General features: G+C 41.0%; 2 protein-coding genes across 5 annotated transcripts in view; one reads left to right on the top strand and one right to left on the bottom strand.

The window, feature by feature from the left end:
• The window catches only part of LOC125979912 (uncharacterized), a 182661-nt gene that overhangs the window by 145543 nt on the left and 17209 nt on the right, over positions 1 to 19909 (bottom strand). The window contains exons 5-6 of one of the 2 annotated variants that reach the window (XM_068652821.1): positions 8937 to 8989; positions 3566 to 3690 (exon numbers count right to left, since the gene is read on the bottom strand). The gene's annotated coding sequence lies outside the window, so the exon portion shown is untranslated. Of the gene's footprint in view, positions 1 to 1757; positions 1902 to 3565; positions 3691 to 8936; positions 8990 to 19909 lie in introns of those variants that run through there. The other variant, XM_049738784.2, reaches the window with a different exon arrangement.
• On the top strand, positions 6964 to 19495 carry tbx5a (T-box transcription factor 5a). 3 transcript variants are annotated; one of them, XM_049738780.2, is made up of 9 exons: positions 6964 to 7434; positions 7795 to 7948; positions 8298 to 8392; positions 8590 to 8709; positions 9301 to 9448; positions 14445 to 14597; positions 16290 to 16381; positions 17394 to 17626; positions 17693 to 19495. In XM_049738780.2, the coding sequence occupies exons 2-9, from the start codon at positions 7802 to 7804 to the stop codon at positions 18286 to 18288; spliced, it is 1584 nt and encodes a 527-aa protein (XP_049594737.1). In that variant the 5' UTR covers positions 6964 to 7434; positions 7795 to 7801; the 3' UTR covers positions 18289 to 19495. The 3 variants fall into 3 exon arrangements, with proteins under 3 accessions (XP_049594737.1, XP_049594736.1, XP_049594735.1); XM_049738779.2 differs by having other exon boundaries at positions 17690 to 19495; XM_049738778.2 differs by having other exon boundaries at positions 17394 to 19495.

Genomic DNA, 19909 nt, shown 5'->3' with positions numbered 1-19909 from the left:
TGGGATAGTTCACGTCCGTATGCTTGTCATTTCAAATAGTAGCTTTGAAAAGGACGTCTGACAGCTAAACTACTACAAACAGCAGTTTGGTTCTTCTACACTACTGCAAATTAGCATCGCGGATATTATCCGCTACTATATATCAGCTAACCCTTTTAAATGATTTTGTGCTTAAAAAATAGATTTTTTTTATTATCAAACTATATTATCAAAATTTAAATACATTAAGCACACATTTTCATATTGTACATGTCCTCCAACCCTCCACCAGCACTGATGAAAAATTTTACCCACCTCCATCACTTAAGTTGCTGATCTATTGAGTACTAAAAGACCTGCAAGTAATTCCCCACGTTACGAAATTTACAAAAAAAAAAAATTCTTAGAGATGGACCAAGTCAATAATGTGTGTTCTCATGAGTCTATAATGGATTCCACGGCTGTCCGTATAGATGCATAAGAAATGCACATGTACATACATTTCTTTCATCATCATTTCAACACTCCTCCGCATCTGTACCTGACTCAAAGCAGGAGGTCAGATGTAAAGAAAAACATCATGTGTGGCATCACGTCTCGTTTTGCACATGCTCACAATCTGCTCTTTACGGGCATTTCACTCATTGGAGCTTCTTGGAAGTAGAAATGAGCTGTGCGGACTAGGAGAAGACAACCCGCGCTCCTTTCAAGAGCCTAATGGTCTGCACCATCAGCCTCACTTCATACGCAACCACCACCGGCACATTAGAGACGAGGGCCCGCCGCAAAACACTGACAGACGCAGGCTAAACGACGCTACAGGCCGCCATGGCACGCAGGGCGACGCTTTGAAATAGCCACGCATGGACCACATGTGATAAAATGGACAGATGCACTTCCAGAAATACCAATTCCTCCAACTCTAGGATTTCTTTCAAATATTTGTACACTGCTATACGTTGCTAATATTTCAAAAGAGTGAATAAACATCATTGAATTGTAGTTGGCTAGGGATTTTACATACCACTAGAGGGAGCCAGAGCACTAATAATGATAGTTTTGCTTGAATCACCGAGTTTGACTAAAAAAATGTGACAAATAATTAAAAAATAATAGTCTGTTCCAGAGTGTGTACAGCATAGAGTGCGCGTAGGGGAAATATCCTCATTGTTTTATTTTCTAAGCGAAAAGAGTCACAACTCAAACTCTAATGTAGCAATAAACACAAACACGGACGTACGGACAAAGTTTGGCTCTCAAAGCTCACATTACACCACCAGCATCCCTCAGAATACATTGTGGTCCCACCACTCCGTCATCAGTATGCAAAGATCTTACGACTGGCGCATACGCACACACCAAAAACTTCACACACAGCATGCATGGGTTCCTTCTTATAAATAGCAGCAGCAGCTACATGGCCCTGAGGCCTCTCATGGTACCCCAGAATAGCAGCACGATGAATCAAAGAAGACATTCAGCGAACCGCAGTGGTCACACTTCCCACAAACAGGAAGTCACACAACAAGCAAGCACATGTCTGAGCTGCAGCCAAACTCAAGTGTCCGTAGCGCCAAGCATGTTCATTCAAAACTAATCATTGTGACTTTCCAAAACAAAATGCATTTGGAGTCCAAATGCATGCACAACACGTGACAATTGAATCAACACCATGCGAGTCAAGGTCATCATAACACACAAATGTCAGACATGCTAATTTTTATAGCAGTAAGCTAAATTATTTCTTCTTTGATAAATTAGGAAGTCAGCATTCTTACCGGCTGTCTTGGTGGCCCCGAGCTGATCAATCCTTGCGTTATCCTCCTTTTGTTTTCATTTTAAAATAGAAAAGCTAAATAAAATACTGACTCCAAGTACAAACATTACTTTTTAGAGGCACTTTCACAAACCCACAATCAAACAGAGGCACTTTCACCTGGCTGTTTAAATAGCCCTTGGCTCCGCCCACTACAGGTAAAAAACACCTCAAAATTCAAAGACACCCAAATGGGCGGATGTTGAATCTAACATCAATATATGACAATATTTAGAAGGAAACACCTTTAAAATGATATTTGGACAGATTCAAAATACAGATGCAAAAAAGACATTTTTTGTCCAAATCAATGACACACCCCTTCATCTAATGCACACTTGGTACGGCCCTACAGGTAGATGGGTCATGCTGATTGGAGCAATTCTGACCATTCATTTTTGTTATTGAAAGGCGGTAAGTCGATTTGAGGCTACGAGAAGAGATGCAGTGCTATAACAGTGGATTCATAGTTTAACGCTATCATCTTTATTCTCTCTATGTTTGGTGTTAATTTTAAAGTAAATTTTAACTGGGAGTAAAAAAACAACTTGAAACAAGCACGCTTCGCCTCTTAATTGGGAAAACTGCAAGCAACTGTAACATGAATACTTTAAAAAGTTTACCTGTGATAAACGAGGGTTCACTATAATAAAAAAAAATATATGTTTTAGTTGTTTTCATATACCAGAGGAACCTTTTCTGGATGGAGCAAAGAGTCAAGGTGTGATTTAGGAACGGCCTCGTTTATAATTTCTGGATTTGACAAGCGTCGTAATTTGTGCATTTGAACATGTCGAGGTTTCGAGGTGCCGTGACCCCACCGAGGTGAGACGTGATGGCCCCCAGGTTCTCCCCTCCACTCCCCCACCCAGGTCTGTGGATATTAAGAGGGGACCACACCGCACGCTTCCCATGGTCGTTAGCTGGGCTTTTACACGCCATGTGTGCGTCACGACGCGGCCACACTTTTCATATTTATTTCGAGTGACCCCAAGGGCGCCTATATAATCTCTTCCACCCGATTCCCAACAATCAGCTATATATGCTGCGGGAAATTATCACTTTTTACTTAATTCGTACGTAATATTGAATTATAGGTGACAGGCAGGACAATAATTGCTCGTCCACTAGATGGCAGACAAATAACCAGAGTAACCACATTCATACAACAAAACAAAATTGTGTTCACGACAAGGAAATTTGGCAGGAAACAGTCAGAAAATGCAGATATTACATCGTGACATAGATATGAGTGCATGTTTTCAACGTCCCTGCAAACTAGCCACTAATACAATGAATGAGCTATTTCGAAAATACAACACTAGAGGGCAGCAGAGTACAAGACATGCGGCTCAAGTCAGGCGTCGCCTCACTTGTGTCCAAATGAGCTTGCCCTTTTGTGTGAAGGAATTTTCATCATATCACATTAGAGATTGACAAGTTAAAAGTATTAATTTTGTTGCCCTAATAAATATCTAAACCCACCCCTTGCTCGTTTCTTTGCATTTGGGCTAGCGTGGGGGATGTCGACCGTGCTTTGCGTGTCTGTGTGTGTACTGGTGCTGGCTTGATCAGGAAGTTGGAATGTGGGTCCCCGTGTGTGTGATGTGATTGTTTGCAGGAACATGTCAGCCCCCCGGCTCGCCCAACCCGACCACCAAAAGGCCCGCCCAGTCACCAAGGGCCGAGGCGTGCCACTCGGCCTGGAAAAGTGGACCTCTTGTACATCAATATGTACGTGTGTGTAGGTGTGTGAATTTGTGTGTGTACCTTTGGGCCGCGTGTTGCCATGGAGGCGCAGATAGCTTATCATGCTCGTCTTAGTCCAATAGAACAAGGGTGAAGTCATTCGAGAGGTCACAGTTCACAGGCCCTTGTGTGGCCAGGCTGGCAGGCTGGATTGGAAAGAAGACGATCAATCAGAAGAAAGATGGCCGCAGGCTCATTCAAAGTCTTCTTGCAAAAAGCTAATTAATGTCACGTTTGCACACATGCTTAAAGACAAACGCTTTTTTTTTTTTTTAAATCAAAATTTCATCAAGTGGAGGGTCAACAAATGCAGAATTTTATTTTGTCAGTTTTGCACTTCCGTGCTTGCCTGCCAAACAATATAATAAGGGGTGAGATGGGGGTACAAGACCCAAATGGGCTTTTTTATTTCAGAGTTTTGCACCTTAATGCTCACCTATTTAAAAAAATGTTAAAAATGAGGAGAAATAGAGTACAATCGATTGCATTATTTTTCTCAGTTTTGCACCACGTCTTACTTTTACAAAAAGGAAAACAAACACATTCCTTTCTAATTTTGACATTTCTGCACCACCAGGCTTGCTTACTTAAAAATATACAAAAATTGTTTTCCCCTAAGTTTTTAAACTTCATTCAGACCAATGTTATATGTTAAAAAATGGAAGCAGTTGGACATTGTACAAATGTTATTTTCAAAGTTTTGCATCTCTATCTTTTCTTAGCAATGTCACAAAAATGGTGGCAAAGAAAACTTTCTTGTAAGTCATCACACTTGTCTGCTGAAGAGGAGAAAGAAGAAAAAAATGCTATTTTAAAGACTTTTGTACCCCATTGACTGCAAATATAATATTTTTTCCTCACTTTTTTATAAAATAATCATTAAAAAAGAATGAGCAAACATTGGTACCATCTTGCTCAGCTGCTAAACAATAGAAGAACAAATTGAGAAAAGCAACCTAAAAAAAACAATGCTGCTAAACAAACCAAAATATAACTGCATGTTTACCAGTTTTGTTCTACTGATTATTAAAAAAAAAAAAGATGTTTGTTCAGCTATTCATGCATGCCTGCACGACAGACACAACAATCACAGCCTACTTCAGCACGCATACTTCCTGACATTTTTGTCTTACGTAAAGCTCAGGGAATTTTCTAATTGGCGCACCCTGGCTCAAGGAAGGTTCCAAAACATATTTGGATGTGACGACACTGCAGCCGGTCCACAAATGAGCGAACATCAATGGCCTGTTTGGTGCTTATTCCGTCACCTGGCCTAGCTGACACTTTGTTTTTGCCTCCTGACCATATTGGCTTCCACGTGTTGATATTTTTTGCAGGCGGACCCAAGCAGTCCTGCCTGCAGCCAAAAAGTTCCTGCAAGCTGCCTGAAGACACACGTCAGAGCACAGCCAAGGAGGTAAGGAGCACCTACTGTAAGTATATTTTAGTCCAGTGCGTGTGTGTGTGTGTGTGTAGTGTGTGTGTGTGTGTGTGTGTGTGTGTGTGTGTGTGTGTGTGGTGTTTTTGATTAATCAATTTTTAAATGAGTGTGTGTGTCGCACACTGACAGTTTTGTTATGAATTCATGGGAGAGAAATTTTGCGCGTGCAGTCGCTAAATGTTGGCTTTGTTCTTGTGCGCGGTTGTTCAGTATTAGACTGAATGCTAATTACTCTGCGCACATTTATTTTGGAGGATTCGTGGATTTGAAAGTATGCACAGGCAAAGTGACTACTTTTAAAATGGGGGAGGAATTAGGAGAGCAAGCAATCCAAATTTAATCTTAATGCGCGCGTCATTTCGCAATTTAGGGACACCATGTGATTTTAAAGCAAACGCAAATTATGTAAAATAAACTAGAGAGAAGTCTCTAAGAAAATGATTTTCAGACCTAAGCCTAATCTTAAATGTGAGCGTGCGCGTGCGGGATTAGATTTGCGCGCCACGTGTCACGTGACGTAAACATGCGCTCTAATGGTGTTAGCGCAAAGTCGCTATAAATAAGATAAATTAGAATATTTGATTTGTGCCGAAGGTGCAGGTTTCATTTGTTTATTTTTTTTCATTATCAAACGAAATTTAAAAAGGTTTGAAATTGTTGTTATGATATAATACGACAATTCATATTCTTACTTTTTTTTAATTGTACTGGCAGTGTTAAACTTGTTCTTAGAATAACTGGATTGGCATCTACTGAATTACAATTATGCAATTTAAATTTCAACATGCTCGTTCTCAAGTTTACTGTCTTTTTTCTTTTATTTTGGGGGGGCAAAAAAGTTAACGAACAACTGTTGCTGCACACTTGATAACGCGTTCGTAACTCTTTATAGCGCGCTCATCACAATGTGCAACCTATCGCAACAGATCACGTTTCGGTTCCAAACACATTTAGGAAATAAGAAAATCACAAATTTGCGCATATTCAAATATATATTTTGCACTAAACGGCGCGTTCGGAACAACTTGGGATCATCTGAATTGTGCAGCATTTCTTACTGCAAGTACAAATGAAATTTTCTCTTTGCATTCTATAATAAATCAACTTTTTGCTCCCAAAACGTAAGACGTAAATGAAATAATCAACAATTACATAAATAATTAGTAGAGAAAGTCAAGGTTTGGTGTATTATAAGTATCAACCACAACATCCTGCATGCATGAGAAAATTTCGGGTGCAGCAAAACTGATGAGATGTCAAACCTGAACACCTAAAAAGGCCGTTTTAAACCACTTATTTTGTTTGGTAACGAAAGTGGAGTCGTTGGAAAGTTCTTTTTTTAACAACAAAGTGTAGGGAAAAAATGATGCCACCGTTTGTTTGTCACTCTTGAGGTATCCCTTCAGCACACTGATGCGGTTTGCAAACTTAAAAGGCGACCAGGATCTCAATTTAGAACGAATTTAAGGCTATATAACCACTTCACATCAAAAATGTGCATGAAATTCGAAGTCACCATAGGAAAAAAAAATCAGTACGGCGCCTAACTGTGGCTGCAGCGACCGCATAACATCCGGCCAAGGTTTCGAATGTTAGTTGGGGGCCCATTAGGTACATGTAAAAAAACAAAATTACAAACTGAGGCGGGCTATTTATTTGTGGAACGATGATTTAGTGCATTACATTTTTTATTTTATGGAAGCCATCTTGCAAGAAATTTTGGTATATATTCAACCATCTTTTATCTATCTGTCTGTCTATCTATCTATCTATCTATCTATCTATCTATCTATCTATCTATCTATCTATCTATCTATCTATCTATCTATCTATCTATCTATCTATCTATCTATCTATCTATCTATCTATCTATCTATCTATCTATCTATCTATCTATCTATCTTCCCCCCCACACACACACACACTCCTTTTTAAGCCCTCCCTACGCAAGGATACAACTTCCGCTTCGCACGCTTGCCCATTGATGCTCATTGGCTCGGTGGAGAGAGAGAGAGCGAGAGAGAGAAAGAAAGAGAGAGGTGGGAAGAAGAGGGGGTCTCGTAAGAGTGAAGAGAAAAGAAGGAGGTGGCCGACCTGCTCCCGGGGGACCCAAGCGCAAGGCAGCCAATGCTCGACGCATGTAGCCGCCGCGGCTCACTCGAGCGCCGCCAGCCCTAAAATGCACCGCCAGCATTTCAGCCACTTGCAGGCAACCGCCGGGTAGCTCCTCATAGCCGACGCCGAGACGCGAAGCCCTGTTGGCGGACACGCACGAACTCCGCCGCTCTGGAGCTCGTATTTCGCGATCAAAAGATGAATACTTGGAGATACCGAGCCTTGGGTGGATTATTTTGACTTTTTATTTTTTGATTGTTGGAGGAAGTAAAGACTATTCTCTGAAGCGTCGTCGTGGTTTTTATTTTTTTTTCCCTTGTCTTTTTGGTTGGGGGTAAGATAAACCACATCCGTAGCGAAATCGTGTTTTGTGAAAACAATGTTTCATTATAATATAGTTACTACAAATATCTCCCCAGACAGTAAAATGAGATCAAGTTGAGCTAAAAAAAGGGGGGTGGGGGGGGGGGGCAAGATAGGGTCCTGTGGGCCTTCCCAGGTGTCACGTGTGGACCGTTATGTGCCGAACATCAACAACATACTTCATTTGCTGGCTAAATGACTTGAAACACTTTTTTTTTTTTTTTTGCGTACTTTATGTCTTTGTCAATTTAAATATTTTAAATCAAAGCGTGCTGTTTTTATTTCATTATATTATTATTATTTTTTATTTTTTTTGTCGGGGCTTCTGTAGTGCAGAGATGGCCGACTCAGAAGAGACTTTCAGCCTGCAAGCCTCTCCGGGTGCTGGTTCGGATTCGAGGGAGGTTCCGAGCGAAGATAAAGCCGAGAAGCCCAACGGGACGTCCGGCAAGTCGCCGTCCTCGCAAACTACCTACATCCAACAGGTCAGCAGATTAAAATAGGCTACAATAGTATTTGGAGCATTATGTAAAACTAATTACGAATATGTGCATTAAAATATATACAGCTCTGGGAAAAATAGAGTTCGAAAAATTCTGAGTATTTTGAGTATTTTATTTGTCTGAAAATAAATGGGATATGAGGCAATATTTTGAGTTTAAGAAGAATAAAAAAAACATTTTATTGTAATTAGACAACGGCACCTAAGCAGAGTTAGAGAAACTGGAACTTGCTGAAATTAAACTTGTTTCAAACTAAAATTGTTATTAAATCAACTAAGTACAATAATTACACAAGTGCTCCCCCCACTGCCAAAAAAAAATATTTTTTCAGGGTATGGAGGGTATAAAAGTCTACCTGCACGAGAGGGAGCTGTGGGTGAAGTTCCACGAGGTGGGCACCGAAATGATCATCACCAAAGCGGGCAGGTAAAAGATGACTCACGCACTCACGGGTCACTTTATTAGAAACCCCTGACCGTATTAATCGATTGTTTGTAACGTGCCAGAACGGTGCGTTGTTCGTGGCGCAGCAAAACTGCGCTACACGAGGGCGCAAAATCATTGACACTGCAAAATGTTGCATTCAGATCTTTGGGAACATTTTTTTTTTTCCCCCTTGGCAGGCGAATGTTCCCGAGCTTTAAAGTGAAAGTCACCGGCCTGAACCCCAAAACTAAATATATCCTGTTGATGGATGTAGTGCCCGCAGATGATCATCGATACAAGTTTGCTGATAATAAATGGTATGTATGTATGTATATATGTATGTATGTACGTATGTATGTATGTATGTATGTATGTATGCAAAAAAATTCATTTAAATTAAAATTGTCCACATTTTGTGAGTTTTTGGGTGCATCTCTTGTCGTGCAACAAAAAAAAGGACTTTTTTTCGACTGACCGATTAACTTTTAAAAAGCAGGATATATCAGTCACATACTATGAGTTTGTTATTTATTCGGTGGCTTACCTGACTCATAAACTTTCTGTCGTGTTGCGTGTCGTGTTGAGTCATTGCACAGCCTAAAAAGAGAGAGCGAGAGAAGCGCATGTCAATAGTGTCACCAAAACACGTTGAAAACCAATATATTCATTTTGTCTTCATTATAATCGTGATTAATTGAGCTAACGATCGCCTGGCCACACAAAAAAAAAACGTGTTTCAGTTTTTGCAAAATCTCTCGTCACTTGCTTGTCATTTCGCTTGTGCGTCACGCGCAATTACGCGCGTGCGACTGCTTTTAAATATCCTTTTCCGACTTGTTGTTCGATACATATTTTTGTTTTTAATAATCTAATGGTTGGTGTAACTGCGTACGCGACCCTGCATGCAGGTCGGTGACAGGCAAAGCCGAGCCCGCCATGCCCGGGAGGCTGTACGTGCACCCGGACTCTCCGGCTACGGGTGCCCACTGGATGCGGCAGCTGGTCTCGTTCCAGAAGCTCAAACTGACCAACAACCACCTGGACCCGTTCGGACACGTAGGTGCCTAGGCCTGTCTCCTAAATCTCTATCCTGCGTCTTGTTGTTAAACTTCTTGTGCGTTTATTAGACTCAAGAGAGTTTTTCCACATCAGCCCACATTTGCGCATGATAGCCTGAAACCGTTTTAAAAAAGGATCCGTACATATTTTGAATTGGAAATAGAATATATTTTGAAACTGTTCGTTTTTCTTTATTTTTGGTTATTTGCTTTTTGCATTGCAAACTTTGGTCATTTAATCTGTAGAATTTTATTTTTTAAAACTTTCCTCCAGTGTGGATTTAGTTTGCACACTGATTGTAGTCATGTTGACTGAACATTTTAAGAGGATTCTCGATATAGAAGATGACTTCATTGTTTGTAATAGTTTCATGTTAAAGTAATTAGCAACCGAGGAAACTCAAATGCTGGCTCTTAAATGGAGTGCACGTGCATTAAAAAGAGGAAACTTTTTTTTTTTTTTAACTGAAGTGGGCCTGTTGGCCATTTCCTTAAAAACTCATTATTTCACTTGAATGAGCCCGCCCCTAAACATCTGCGACACACACACACACACACACTCCATCAATGTGCCTCCATGCTAATAAGAGGCTTGTTGGCTGCAATTTTCCATCAAACGCTGATGTTTTGTAGAAACTATTAGCTCACGCTCATTAAAGTAATGAGAGCGCTATATAGGATATTAGTTGCTGTTTTCTATTTAGCTGAGCCACTTGAATGCTGGTGAATTTGATCTCCGGGATGAGTAAAAGCACAATTATGAGATTCTGTTAAGTTTAACTTGGAATAACTAATTTCTTTGTTGAGAATGTGGGAAAGTACATTTTCACATTAGCAAAATAGTTTTGTTGAATTTCACAGCTGAAAATTGTATTGGAATTTGTTGCCTTGAAAATATGTTTTTAACTTGTTTTTAACAGTGTGGTACAGTCTATTTGAATCTTTAAAACTCCAGTACAGTGTATTTTTTGAGTGCAGCTCAGTTGTATTTAACTATGAAGTACAGTACAAAATGTTAGCTTTTAATTTTTAGGATTTGTTTCTTTTTAAACATTAAGTACAGTGTTTTTTTGTTAGCATATGTGCAGTACATTTTTATAGAAACATTATCTATGCCCAATTTTATTTTGTCTGTATTTAGCTGTAAAGTTAATGTTTAAACTTGTTACAGATGTTACAGTGGCTAACAATGTTAAATATCGAGAGCTGAAAAGTTTACTTTTTTGAAACAACAACGAAAAAAGTTTTTCCTGCAGCAAGCTATTTGACAAGATGCAATCCTGCGTTTGCGTACGGGCACGATAAGCTTTTTACAAATCAAACTTCGGCCTCATTTTATGCTGAACACTCAGGCCTACTATGCTACTGTATTTTAATATTGGTCATTATAGTGGCACTTGGGCTCCTCAGCAATTTTGGAGGAAAAGTTTGAGCAGCACTATAATAGACATTCCGTACACAAGTGAGCTGCCACGCATCCAGGTCGCACCTAGTTAGGCCAGGAGGGCCCAGCTGGCCAAATGAAACCGGAGCTAGGATGGAATGTGAATGGTGTTGTAAATTTCTGGTTGGAGTGCTGTTTTCTTTTTTCTTGATTAGTTGCAGAGTACGGAGAACGGTCGTCTCTTTGGTGCCCCTGGGAATCATAAATGACAGGCCGCATGGTGGCGCGCCAGAAATATGGCTTGTGTTGGTGCAGCTGGACGGAATAAATTGGCGGGTAGCAATTAGGATGAGCCCGAGGCGGGAAGTGCAACAGTTGCGCGGCACCGAGCGCAGGAGCTCAATTGAGGATTATTTGGAAAGCAGTGAGGAAATAACGAAGCTTAAACTCTTAAGCCAATGAGTCGCAGAAGTGCTGAAGTGCAAGCAGGAAGATTTGATCAGTTGGATGCAGGGGCCAAGGGAATGGGCAGGTATTTGTACGGAAATACATAAACATGCACACTAACTTTTCATTATTGAATTATTATTATATATATATATAATGAAGAAAGTCAAGGTCTTCAAATTGGCTTTTCAAAAGCCATTGTTTACCAAAAAAAATGATATTTCAACAGGGGTGTGTAGATTTTTTATAACCACTGTACACTGCATTTCTTAAAGAGGGGAAGTAAAAGTAAACAGAGATAATGTGGTTGCACAAGTGTGCGCACCCGCCTACTCTCAGTGATGCACCTGCCCGTGAGAGTGTGAATTGAAGTTCAGCTGTTCATCACCCCAAAAAGCATTGATTTAAATAGGGGGTGTGTAGACTTTTTATACCCAATCTACGTGTATATTTATTTGCATTAATCTCTTGTTGGATTTGGAGTCATGGTCTGTCTTTATATTTGAGTGGCAGCACGTAAAGAAGCCTTTGTAATCCCGGGACTGGAAGCCGGGAGGAAGCCAGAAGGACCAAAAGTGATCCTTCACTATCATTGTGAGACATGAAAGAGGAGGGGTCGGGTTAGGAGTGGCGTGGGTTCGGGTTAGAACCCCACTGGGTGGTCCAGTGCAAACACCCCTATCTCCACCTCTACAGTATGCGGGCTAGGAAGCCGCAGCTAGTGGACGGTGTCATTTTCTGAGGTGAAACGTGCATTTTGGACCTGACATTTTTAGCTTCTAGTGGGATGTTGGTTTTGAAGTGAAGGGACATTGTGCTGCTCCTTCTGATGTGTGCATAGAATACATGCATATTCTGCACAATCGTAGGACAGCTTTGGCATATACAAGTAGGACAGCTACTTGTTAGTGGTGAGGCAAAAGTGTGCATTAGTTGACATGCTGGTGCCACTATATATTGAATAAATGCTCAAATGGCTTGATGACCCACTTTGGTCCATGCTAATAATAGACGGATGGCTAGCCAGGTCTCCTTTTGTTAATGCTGATATAAAATTTTATTTAAACGCAGCGATTCTACAATCTTACTTTTGTCCACGTGTATATATTTAAAAATACTGCACAGTAAAAAGAATGTATGTCTATATTTGCTTTTTTTTTCTGTTTGTGTGATCGACATATTGACATTTATGATAAATGAATCGTCTAACGTTTGTCAAACAGCAAATCGCTCCAAAAGTCAAACCATGGAGGAAGCCCTGGAGCTAATGAAGGACTTTTAGGACATGCAGGCATCCATCTATCGTGAAATCCCGCCCGCTGTTTAGTGGCCGGGCTCACTCAGCACGTTCATGCAGCACGGCGCGGACGCAAAAAAATGTCCAGTCCGGTGTCTGGCCTTTGCCAAAAGCTACTGCAGCATGAAATGCGATCAAGTTCAACTGGAAACTAATAATGGAGCACTATTGTATCCTTCTATGGCCTCTGAGGTTCACTCGGCCCCCAAAGAGAGCCTTGTGGAGGCATGCCGGAGGTCAGTGTGGCAGTGAAAGGCAGGTACAAAAACAACCCTCCAGATAACAGATAGGCCGGAATACCAAAGGTGGGAGGGGGAGGGGGAAACAAGGGAACAGTGAGGGCGGGGGGGAGCTCATCTTTACTTTTGAATCTTAAGCTTTGCCAAGAAGAAATCCACCGTGGTGTTTCGTCAAAGGCCGTAGACTTTATGTGGCGCATTTTAACTAGGGAAGCCGCAGAAAGTCAAGTTCAAGCCGATTGGACGGCGGCCATACGCGGGTGTCCTCTGCAAGTCGTCACTTAGCACGTTCGACTGCGTAAGAAAAGCGGCAACGTGATTGTGGGGATCGCTTTGGAGTTGCGTGAGGAAAACTTTAGAGCGGCTTTGGCAGAAAGGCGGCCGATGGGAGGGTTCGAGTGAGTTCAAAAGCAACATGTGCTCCAATTTATTATGTTTTTTGTCAGCTAAAGCTTCATATCTGCGTGTGCCGGTTGGGAAGAATGCAAGTAAACAACAGATCGGGATTTAATCTGGGGTGCATCTGAAGCATCAACACAATATTCAGACTACTTTTGTCTGATGCTCTTATGTATATGGGAAAATGTTTGCCTATTCGTATCACAGGTCACAATACATTGAGAAAACATTTGGATCTAATTCTGTTCTTATTTGAAGGTTTAATCCGGATGCAAAACGAAAAGTATTTGTTCATTCATGTCCATTTTCTAATGTGGACATTTTGTGAGGTTGGCTAGATGAATGTTACACAAAAATTTTATTGGCATCATGAAATTTGAATTATTGGCATTATAAGACATCTTGAAAGATTTTACAAGTGAGGGGTTAACAATTTCAACAAAGTCATCTTTGTTGGTCAAAGATCTCTGCATTTAGGGGGAGGAGCTAAGTCTAAGTAGCAGCGTGTGTGGGGGGGTTGAGAAAAAATATTGTAACTAAATTATTTTATTGTGGCATTAAAGGTGGAGCCAAATCATTTTGTAACATTTTTTAAAGAGACTGCAATAGTTAAAAATCACATGGGATGCATTTCATTTTAGTCTTCAATATTATGTATGTATTTTGATGATGGGCATTTTATTTTAATATTTGAATTACATTAAGTGTAAAATAGACCAATTTGCACAACATGTAATTTGCATCAGATCTTTTTTTTTTGTATTATTAACTTTCCCCCAAATCTTACAAGTTTATTTTTTTAGCTTTGCAGTCCATATATGAATATGAGCATTACTAATGTGCATCTAAATATTTTTGAGAATTCAGCAATGACAGTGATTTTTTTTTCAACAGTCTTGACAAATTATGATTACAGTTTGCATTCGTCTTGAGATGTAGTTATTGTTTTACCTGCAGAGGAATTCACATTTCATCCCTAACTCATTGTCTGGCGCAGATCCACACTGTCTCAGCTTGGGTGGAGCTCTGCTCAAATTCCGATGTTATGATCTCACGTTGTAGTATGATTATTAATTATTTATATATTTGCATGTCATTACGTAGTAGCGTAGTAGTCGAAATATTGTGCGTTAAGTTTGTTAAGTACGACAAAGGTGTCACGCAGTCACACCCCCCCCCCCTGCGAAACATCCAAGCATGTCAAGTTCTGTTTTTTTATCCCCCCCAGATCATCCTGAACTCGATGCACAAGTACCAGCCCAGAATCCACATCGTAAAGGCTGACGAGAACAACGGTTTTGGGTCCAAGAACACGGCCTTCTGCACGCACGTCTTCCCCGAGACGGCCTTCATTGCCGTCACGTCCTACCAGAACCACAAGGTCACACTTTCGCTCGCTAGTTCGCTTCGTGCAAATTTTGTTATGTGGAGAAGTTTAACCGCAGCGATTTTTTGACTTAATACGTTTTTTACTTAATAAGTAATTTAATCGGGTACTTCGGTGAATACCAATTAAAAATAACGATTCAGGCGGAATTAATTGAAGTTGTCGGTTTGTCTGTAATTACTATCGCAATTATTTACTTATTGTTTTGAATTACGACGGGAATTTGAAAATACACACCGAAAGACAAAAAAAATCGATCATTAATAGTAGTAGTACTGTAGTGTCCATAAATGCATATTTACTCTTATTTCGTTTTGAATAACTAGTCATGACAAACGGAAATAATTCAGAAGATATTCATCAGGCGACTTGAAAAAAAACTTTAAACCGACTGCTTTAAGATGTTTTTTTTTAATATTTTAGTGACAGGTCACAACACGTCGTCACTAAAGTTAATCAGCGTTTTTAATATTAGTTATAATAAACGGATATACATTTTTTCTCCTCCCAAGTTTATATTTTTAAGATGACTGTTTCGTTTTTTGTTTTTGTTTTTTCCAATAAAAATCGAAATGAGTATAGGTTATTTTGCTTGTTTATTTGAACGTTAAAAATGCGTGTAACAGAACACTTCTAATATTAATAATACTCTAAAAACATTTGCAGGCGAAAACGACCCAATGGGTCAAAAAAAGCACCGACCAAATTTCTCGATTGTTCTGTACAAAAAATGTCATTTTTTCGTACTATTCTGTCTTCATTTTTAAATGAATAGTCGTTGCTACTTTGGATAAATAACCGCACATTTGAAATTAATGACTCTCGCGTGCGGTGATTTTTTTTTTCTACCTTGTTAGTGTGCGTGCAGTCAACCAAGTCGCGTGTTTGCCCTCCGCAAATATATGCAAGAAAGACGAAAAAGACGAAATATGTGTAAACAGCGTCTGTTTAAGATCATTTAAACACGTGGGCGTTGATGTATTTGGTTTTTGGGGGAGTGCGCAGAGGAGGCGAGGGTCGAGGGTGGCGTACAGCAGACCAGAACATAATTTGGGGCTCGTAATGCCTCTGCAGCCAATCAGCGACCTCCTTACTTCTGGGAACAGGAAGCTACGTTCTGTAGAAAGCATTCATTATTTTCCAGCGTGCTATTGCTGGGGGCTCAGATCGTAACCCCCAGGGCTAATTATTGGAGCTTTCCAGACCTGCACCCAAAAAAAAAAAAAAAAAAAAAAGGCATGCATTCTCAAGTGCAGGCCCTTGAGCACAACTGTCTAATATTTGTCAAACAGGCCAACATCTGCCATAGCACTAATAGTCATAACTGTGTTAATAGTGTGCTACAGATCCCCATGTGTCCACTTCACCTGCTAATGAAACGACTCCCTTTCTGTTTGCACATTTGGAAACTTTGATTATTATAATGAAATGTCATTTCAAGGATCTTTTGGGATGGTAAAAGTCGGAGAAATGATGAAAGATTACCTCATGTTATTTTACTTATTTTATGTTGTTTAATTGTATAATGAAGTCTTATAAAAGTGCAAGAAATTTAAATTAAAAATAAAAATTAAAATGTTAAATAGCAGAATAATATATGTAAAAAAATCTAATCAGATTTCATGTGCTGGGACGAGTATGCAGAAATTGCAGTGCTTGATCGGGCTGTTTCCTTATTTTCTTTAGATAACGCAGCTTAAAATTGAGAACAACCCGTTTGCGAAAGGTTTTCGAGGAAGTGATGACATGGAACTGCACCGGATGTCCAGAATGCAAAGGTACGTAAGCTTCAGCTTTGCACAAAAGCCACAATATTATCACTTAGTTTTTCCCATCCCTTTGTTTAGAGGGTGAAAGCTCACAGCGCATCACCAAGAAAAAAGTCACAAAGCTTCAGTAAAGTTGGCTTAGCTCAATGCTAACAATACAAAATGCCCCTGACAAGCCAATGAATAGCATCGTGTTGATTTGTTTCAACTCTAAGAAACAGACATTTGAACACTAACGGTGCAGGAACACATGTCGACAGACAATTTGAAAAGACTCCCAAGAGATAACCCAACCACAAAAATTGGTCAACAAATCCTTGCCCCGAAGCTTTGCCAGGTTTGTATTACGAAGCCATTTTCAATTGGCTGTGCCCAATTTTGTGGCCAGTGATGTGCCAGTGTGGCTTTCATTGATGAATGGCTTCCTTGCATGGAAAGTGTTGTCAAATCAAAGCAATTAGGGCATCAAGCACAAGCCGGTTGCGAGTATTAAGGAGCGTCTAAACTTTGTTGACGTCACGCGCACCCACAGCCCGCATCATATTCTTTAGATCATACGTGAGTATGCACAGCCTGTATGTATTACTCGGCTCACATGAGGGATGGAGTGCGTGCAAAACACATTTTCAAAGCACAAAATCTGGTTTTGTAACTTTAGACCCCCCCCCACACGTTCACTTGCCGTCCTTTCCATAAAATTTATTAGAAGCCACAAGAATAAAAGCTCTAAGTGTCCTCGCTCTGCAGAAAACAATGGCATGAATTCAGAAGATGGATTTCAATCTTTTTTTTTCAAGTGCAGTATTAACATTGAAAAGCAAGTAAATGTGTTCCAGCGCCCTAAAAACACATATTTTTCCGTTTTCTTAATAAATAATAAGTCGTTTTCACCCATAAAACAACAAAAAGTCAAACACTAAACTTTGATTTTGCACATCTTATCAAATATTGTCTGCTCATTCGTTGACCACTTCCAAGTGTCTCCATTTCACGCTTGTCTTTTTGCGTTGTGTCTACGCAGCACCAAGGATTACCCGGTGGTCCCTCGCAGCACGGTGCGCCAGCGAGTGAGCTCCAGCCAGAGTCCGTTCAGCGGGGAAGTCCAAGGCCTGGCCACCCCGAGCACTTTGAGCTCCCAGTACTCCCAGTGCGAGAACGGGGTGACCAGTACTTCACAGGACTTGCTGCCCCAGTCGGGCTCCTATCCGCTCCCCCACGAGCACGGCCAGGACTACCACTGCATCAAGAGGAAAGGTAGGCCACAGCGCCTGAAATATTTATCTAATTTATCTGAAGTATTTTTTTGGGGAATCCCAGCAGCAGTGGAGGACGACTGCCACTCGGGTGAGCATAGCTACAAGAAAGCTTACTTGGAAGGCTCCTCCAGCGAGGATGACCATTACTACCGGCCGGTGGGCTACGCGCAGAGCCTGGGCCTGGCAGCCGGGCCCTACCGAAGCGAGTCCAGCCAGCGGCAGGCCTGCATGTACGCCGGCGCCTCGCAGGGTGCCGAGCCCGTTCCCAGCTTGGAGGACATCAGCTGCAACACCTGGGCCGGCGTGTCGCCCTACGGGAGCTGCTCGGTGGCCACCATGCAGCCCGTGGAGCGACTGCCCTACCAGCACTTCTCGGCTCACTTTGCGTCCGGCTCTCTGGTGTCCAGACTCGGCGGGGTGGCGAGCCACTCCTCGCCTCAGCTGGCCGACGGTCACCACGCCGCCATGTACCAGAGCTCCGTGACGCACCAGACTCTGGGCCGCCAGTGCAGCCCGGGCGCCGGGATCCAGTCGCCGAGCGCCGGCCTGCAGGGGAACGAGTACCTCTACACGCACGGCATACCGCGCACGCTATCGCCTCACCAGTACCACGCCGTTCACAGTGTCAGTATCATGCCCGAGTGGAACGACAACAGCTAGGGGAGCTTTCCGAATTGCAGTTGGGCACTTATAAGCAGCATGAACATGAGATTAGTGGCGCTTGAGCGCACACAATGACAGAACACACACAAAAAAGACTTGAAAGAAACTTTGGTGTGGATCTCCAGTGACTGTATTGGGTTTTGGGCCTACATTTGTTTGTCTCCACTCATTCGTTTCCAATCTCTACAAGGAAGCCGGAGTCTATCCCCGCTGAGACTGGCCGAGGGCGCACCATGGACTGATTCGTAATCAATCACAAGGCACGTGTAGAAAAAAATATCACTCTTACTTGTGGTCCAATCTTAAATCTGAGCAGGACCTAGTATAGTTCAGCCCAAATGCTCGCTTCTCCAACCCACTTCACTGCCATATTTACAGTTTTGCCAAAACTACAGCATCAGTTCTCAGTCTTTGCACACCAGTTGCCTTCAAATTTGAACAATGTGTCTAAAAATGAATCTCCGAATTTGCTTGACATGGTCTTTAAGAAATTAATGAGATGTTTGAGTATTCAAAACACAGGTCAAGAAAATGGTTACGTACTTGTTGGACTAAAATGTTCGCCCAAATCTCACCAAATTGCAAATTTCTTCTTACTACAACAACCCATATAAAACAGGCTGATGTTTGTTATTTGCAGGTATCCATTTTTGTTTATTCCCATAATTGTGTTGCTATGTTGAGACAATTACTGGCTTCCTTTGCAGGTTGAGAAAAAAAACTCAAGTCTGGGCCGCAAAAACATCATAAAAACGTTGCAGTTTTATGCTAAACACGATGAAAGCCTGCATTCGCTAACAATAGAATTAAAACAGGCTTAGCAGCGGGATACCACAGGGAATGTAGTTTCACGGAACCTACTTGATATATGTGAAAAAAACAAAAAGCTCAAAATTATTGTCGCCACAACTTCCATGTGGACAAAGGATTATTTTTAATACTTGTAGCTGATAGAATGTTATTTGTCAATAGTATTTATTTGTCACTCATGTAAATCGCCCGTCCATGCATGTAGCTACAATAGATGGTTATGTTATTTTATAGCCCATTTTTTTTTTTTTTTTGTATAGGGTTTTCTAATCATAATCCGATGGAAACCGGGAGATTACTATGCAGAGGTCAGTATGTATCTAAGTACACATTAGGATATCTTTGTAAATATCCATGTACATAACAGAAAACTTGCAATAAATTTAAAAGACTACATCCTTGCTTTTGTCTGTTTTTTCGGGATTAGCGTCATGTTGTCGTAGACTTCTTAAGTAAGGAAGACAACGGGACGAAACGAAAACAGCGTCCAGGTGTGTTGATAAAATGTCCGTCACATGCTTTGGTTAAAATATCCCAAGGCTCAATGGATATAGCAAAACAAAACGGCTAGCTTGCTCGCTAACGTCAGCGCTACGTCACGCTAGCCATTTCGGTGTCAAAAGAGGACCTCTGCCATTAATAACGCAAAAGTCCATTAAAATAGCAATCAGGTTAGCAAAATCATTCTAATTTTTGAATCACAGCCATCGTTTCTTCTCCTTTGGAAGTGATTTACCTCACGTAGCATTAGCCAAACTGATTTGTAAGTCTTTGTTTACAGAAGTATTTGTTTACGCTCACTTACAGC

Source organism: Syngnathus scovelli, chromosome 13, assembly GCF_024217435.2.
Source record: "Syngnathus scovelli strain Florida chromosome 13, RoL_Ssco_1.2, whole genome shotgun sequence".
NCBI classification, from domain to species: Eukaryota; Metazoa; Chordata; class Actinopteri; order Syngnathiformes; family Syngnathidae; genus Syngnathus; species Syngnathus scovelli.
Note: the sequence above shows the minus strand (reverse complement) of the source record. Positions and strands in the feature narration are given on the sequence as shown.

Excerpts from the sequence above, each read along its gene's own strand:
- tbx5a (XM_049738778.2), top strand. The coding sequence starts at position 7,802 with ATGGCCGACTCAGAAGAGACTTTCAGCCTGCAAGCCTCTCCGGGTGCT. Across the intron at positions 7,949-8,297 it reads AAACTACCTACATCCAACAG|GGTATGGAGGGTATAAAAGT; the intron begins GTCAGCAGATTA and ends ATATTTTTTCAG. Across the intron at positions 14,598-16,289 it reads CGTCCTACCAGAACCACAAG|ATAACGCAGCTTAAAATTGA; the intron begins GTCACACTTTCG and ends TATTTTCTTTAG.